Source organism: Chrysochloris asiatica, unplaced genomic scaffold (assembly GCF_000296735.1).
Source record: "Chrysochloris asiatica unplaced genomic scaffold, ChrAsi1.0 scaffold00038, whole genome shotgun sequence".
In the NCBI taxonomy this organism is placed as follows: Eukaryota; Metazoa; Chordata; class Mammalia; order Afrosoricida; family Chrysochloridae; genus Chrysochloris; species Chrysochloris asiatica.
Window position 1 is genome coordinate 4,833,029 of NW_006408556.1, and position 5,664 is coordinate 4,838,692.

The 5,664-nt window shown below is 42.0% G+C and overlaps 1 protein-coding gene across 1 annotated transcript in view; it reads right to left on the reverse strand.

Moving 5' to 3' along the window:
- Positions 1-287: 287 nt before the first annotated feature.
- Positions 288-5,664, reverse strand: part of SLC26A8 (solute carrier family 26 (anion exchanger), member 8) — an 80,283-nt gene continuing 74,906 nt past the window's right edge. Inside the window, exons 16-19 of the mRNA XM_006860568.1 lie at positions 3,116-3,484; positions 1,051-1,105; positions 775-953; positions 288-332 (exon numbers count right to left, since the gene is read on the reverse strand). Of these exons, the coding sequence (XP_006860630.1) occupies positions 288-332; positions 775-953; positions 1,051-1,105; positions 3,116-3,484 (648 nt within the window). The remainder of the gene's footprint in view (positions 333-774; positions 954-1,050; positions 1,106-3,115; positions 3,485-5,664) is intronic.

Genomic DNA, 5,664 nt, shown 5'->3' on the forward strand with positions numbered 1-5,664 from the left:
AGATGAGACTTTCTGTTCCCCTAAAGATTTACAGCCTCAGAAACGTATGACACTTAAGAACAGTGGAGCGGATATTACAGACTCAGGATTCAATTTAAAAATAATTTCCAGTCATTAGATAATAATTTGGTATCAATCTGTGTTTTAATTTCCTTTCAGATACTCATTTATTTGGGGAGGGGGTTAGGGGCCTTTAACTTACACAAATACAGATTTGAAAATACAGAAGTAAGCCTAGGCCCTTACCTAGTAGTAATTAAAGGCTAAAAGATTCTGGTTCTATGTCATTATCCTTTAGATTTGGCCAGGTTGAGTTCAGCTCCTCTTACATTCTGTAATAACAGCCACAGCATTAGGCCAGCACAGTCAGCTACTCAGATCTTTACCTCTGTTAGTTCAGCCATTCATTGTTTATTAGTTCATCAGTTCTGTTAGCTCATAGATAACCTCACTATGCATCTCAAGGGTGGGTTTTAGAGGCATAGGTAGGAAAGATATTTTCAATATTCAGACAATGGTATGACACAGGCACTAACTAGGCTTGCTGTAAACCCTGTCTTTCCTGGGGAAAGACCAGTGAACGAGGCAAAGATGCCATGGCGTAAGGGCACTTGGGGGAGCAGATCCATTGCGACTTGCCAATTAGTAAGGGATCATTTCAACATCTCAAAATCTGGCGTAGCCATACTAAACATACTTTAGTTGGCACTGACATTGCTCTCCCATCAGGCCTCTCTCCCCACCCTAGCACCTATATGCTTGACAACATCCAACCTTTTCTGAGTAGGTTTCCTGTATCACGGTCTCAGATTCGTCCATGCTTAACTCGGAGGAGTCTGGGATCCTCCTTGATAAGGCAAACAGCACGGCATCGTGGAGGCTGAGGAACAGCTGGGACTTGGTGATCCCATCATCAAAGAAGTCATTCCTTTCAAATGCTCTGACCACAGAAGCTACAAAACCAAACCCAGAACACACAAAGTCAGACTTCCAGGAAGCGGAGCACCGGGTGCAAAACACAATCCCTCTCAAAGGGTGAAGGATACTCACAGTGACACCCTGCAATGAGCACCAAAATGTTGGCTTTTTGGAAAGCATTGCACATCTGTGTGAAGAGAGTACATGAGTGTCAGGGTGCTTCACAATCAACCAGAAAAGGCCCTTCTAATGATCTACGCTTTCAAACTCCTTTGGGCATTCACTTGTTTAGAGTGTATGGAGCTTTGCATTCCTATTCAGCTCCAAAACATATGATGAATGGACTTGTCTATATCAGGAAACAACTGAAATGCCAGGACTACAAAAGAAGATCTGACGATCTCATTTGTGAGTGTAAAGGGAGAGTTTTCAAGGGGGAAACTACACAAAACAATGTTCATGTGAGGAAGGTACCAGGGCAAAGATAGCACAGGTGGAAGGGGATACACTAGAGAGTCCTCATGGTTTTAAAGCTTAGTATTTGCATGTGGTAGCATAGTGGTTATAAATTGGGCTGCTAACCTCAAGGTCAGCAGTTCGAAAATACCAGCCGTTCCGTGGGAGAAAGATGAGGCTTTCTGTTCCCGTAAAGATTTACAGCCTCAGAAACCCTGTACAGGGTCGCTATGAGTCAGAACCTATTCCATGGCACACCATCACTACAACTATCTGCATGTGACCCCTTCTCCCTGGAATTCAATATGCAGAGTGGACAAAGGTAACTCAGAGATGGTCAGTTGATAAAATAAGGAATGAAATTCGGAAACCTTGCAGGTTATATTCAGAACTATTCTGCAAAATTGCTTTTGACATTAGTAAAAAATCAGATACTCACCCAAACTCATTTCCATTGAGTGGACTCTGACTCATGGTAACCCCATGTGAGTCAGAGCAGAGCTGTGCTTCTTAGAGTTTTCAGTGGGAGTCCTGGTGTGGCGCTGTGATATAATGCACTGTACCGCAAGTTCGGTGGTTCAAACTCACCAGCTGCTCCTTGGAAACCCTATACAGGGTCACTGTGAATTGGACCCTTAACAACAACAACGACATCTTTCTGAAGTAGATCACCACATCTTTCTTAGTAGGCACCCTTGGATGAATTTGAACTGCCAACCTTTCGGTTAGTAGCAAAGTACTTAACCATACCCCAACAAGGACTCTTAACATCAGATACTGGTCTCAGATTTACTTCAGACATTGTATAAGGAAGCGTCAAAAAGTTTGTAGAAAAACTGAACTAAAAGATAATCAAATTTTTCCACAAACTTTTTAAAGCCCTCCCTTACATGCTCTAGGGCAGTAAATTTTAAAGTTTCCTTCAAAGCAAATCACTATTGATCTTGATACTCTGCGACTGAGTAGGATCCAACTCCAATCCTGAGCACTAAGTCACAATGTCAAAAGTACCAAAACAGATAGGACTAAATAGAAACAAGAAAGTGATTCTTGATCGTATAGTAAACTGTGACATCATTTGTGAAAGGTCACTATGGATGGACTCTAAAGAACAAGCACATGTCATAGGCCAATCTTAGGATATAGGAAGCAGCTGAACCGGGGTGGTTGTCTCCAAGAATGGACTACATTCCAGGGACTGCCAGAAGAAATACAGATTGAAGTGAGGATGGCGAGATTTTGCCTCTCATAATTTGGATATGATATCAGGAGGAGCCATTCACTGAAGAAAGGCATGGTGCTTGGTAAAGTAGAGGGTAAGTGGAAAAGAAGGCCCTCTGGACAGGGACTGACACAGCAGTGAGTTGAAGCATAGCAATGATTGTGAGGACAGACGTTTCTAGAAAAGATCTGCAACTAACTCTCAGGATATATTGCGAGTCTCTGGGTGTAGAGTGGATTGCTGTTTCAACAGTGTTAGGAGTTTTCTATTTTTTTATTCCTCAAGAAATAATAATGCACTATGCTTACTGAAGCAAATGAGAGTTCAGTCATTCAAAGTTGGTTCCGTTTTCTTTTTAGTCTGGTTGACCTTAAGCTATCTCCAGTGTCCACGTATCTGATGGCCTAGTAACTAATCACATTAGCAAGCAGCATGGCTGAGACTAACAGGATTTGGTTGGGATCTGGGCAGTGAGGAGGAGAACATCGGAGCTCTTGCTGAAGTTTCCCCAGTACTTACTTGTCTTAAGACGACCGAAGCCCAGGAATCCACAAACTGGACCATGGAGAAATCCAGGATGATGGTGTGGGTGGTGGGTAGAAGAGAAACTTCTGAGTAAGGGAGGAATGATATACTCCTCCCCTGACTATCAACAGGGTTGGGCACTGGTAGCGAGCTGTTTCTTGAGGGGTTGTTAGGAACTTTCCCCACCTCCTCCAAGTTTTGCCCTTGATTTTTCTGAGATGTGGAAGATACTGCGTATGGCACTTGCTCATCAGACGTAGTGGACTGGTTCGTACTCTCGCTCTCGAAGCGTGAGCATTGGATGAGGTTAACGGAGGAAGAAGATTGTCTTGATTTAGGTTCAAATCGTTCTGTGTAGACAATCTGGGACAACAGAATTAGAGGGTGGCTGTGAGAGGGCTCAGACAACAGTTGGAAGGAAGTACTTGCAACTCTGCAGTTTCCAGATGCCCACTCCTTGAAACTTCTCCCCAGATGAGGTATTATTCATTTTTGCTTCAAGCACATAACTAAAACCACATTCGTCAGCTCTTAGGGCAGCCCCCCCTTCCCAGCTTCACTATGTTTATGAATATTATCATTATTCTATGGACTCAAACTTAAAACTATCACTGATTTACTCCTTTCTCTCATCCCTAGGTTCCAAGTAGGCTCCAGGGTCGACTAATCCTTTGTTTGAAGTATTTTGTCCATCAGCCCCTTTTCTCAACACCTCCTTTCATCAGTGTAACCATTTTCTGTCAGAACTCCTGACGAAGACCAAAATGACCAGGACAGGGCGGTCTTTACCTCTGACTCCTTTCATCTCCCTAACAGTACTCAAGTGCCAGCTGTACTTGCGGCCCAGTATCAAGCACTAGGGATACAATGGTACGCACGCAGGGTTTGATGGGGGGGGCTCTGCTTTCACAGGAGGGCTCAGTCTCTACCTGGGGACCATGGACATGACAACATTGATGGGTAGGACCTGTAAGGCAAATCTAACAAGGACAAGAATCCATTTGTTAGAGTAGTATTATTTTGGGTGATTTTTTTTTTTTAATTCTAATAATGTTGCTTTTGAAATATATTTTGAAAATAGTTAAAAAAAAATCAGAGATAAAAGTCATACAATATTATAGAGTATAAAAGTCATACAGTATCCATATAGCTATGGATAGGAAATAGTATGGTTCAAAGGAAAGAGTTGACCCGAGGTTACAGGACAGACGAGACTTAGCCACAAGGCAGAGAGAGAGCTGAGAGTGTCTGTTCCTTGCCTTTTATCTTGTCTTTCAAAAACTTTCACAATCTACTCACATTGTGCTTTCTGGACACATCATTTCCCAGACCACGCTTCTTACTCTGAGGACCCTATACTTATCCCTACCTCAATATCTTTGCCCAAGTAGATCTGTGGACCTGGAGTCTCTCCTATTGGAGTCTCTCCTATCTAACTCCAAATTTCTCTCTCCTGACTAACACATAGCCATTTCTCCCATGAAATTTCTCTTTGCAGCTCACATTGATCTCCCTTTAACTGAAACCTTATAGCTGTTAAAATCCAGCACACAAGTTAGAACATAACTGTATACTACATTGTATGACTCACTATCCTAACCTATCAATTTTAACAGACAACACCTATCACTTATACTATCAAGAAAGAAAACACCATGAAAAAATTGATATGCCATCATTGTATGACCTGTTAAGAAACTTTAGGATTGATAAAATATAATTATAGCTTTACATGTCGTATTACTATAGCGTCATCTCTATAATTTATGAATTGCTTTAAACTAATCCTGTGATTTTGAGGGACTGGTGGTGGGTAGAGGTATAGCAGAAATGAGGTTGGTTGAGTGGATACATCTTAATGCTGGTGGTGGGTACACAAAGTCTCATTATAGTCTTGACTCTATGCTTGTATATGCTCAACATTTTCTTTGGAAAAAAAAAAAAAAACTCCCTGAAGACAGAGACCCTTAAAATTATTTTTTCTTTTTCACAGAATCATAGTTCTAAGCACACAGTATGGGCTTAATAAATTCTGGATGATCCTATCCCACTATAAAGTGTATCTGCCGATGTGCTGTAACTGTTCCTACAGCATGCAGTATAATAGGATTAATTGTTGTTGTTAAGAGCCATTGAGTTGACTCAAAGCGACCTTGTATCCAAGGAGCAGCTGGTGGGTTTGAACTACTGACTTTGTGGTTCGCAGTCCAGTGCTGATCCTACACGGCCACACTAGAATTCCAAGGATTACTAAACAGTGTTCATTTTGTCCTCTTGGCAGAGTTGTATTTGTTAAGTGCCACTGAGTCAGTTCCAACTCATAGCGAACCTGTATAGCGTTTCCAAGACTAAATCTTTGTGGTTGCAGGAAACCTCATCCTTTTCCCACAGTGACTGGTGGGTTTGAACCACCGACCTTGTGGTTCTCAATCCAGTGTTTGTCCTACAGAGCCACCGTGTTCCCTCTTGGCAGAGTAGTTGCAGGAAATGTCTTTTGAATTTCATTAACCTGGTTATAAGGAGCTCTGGTAGTGTAGTGGTTA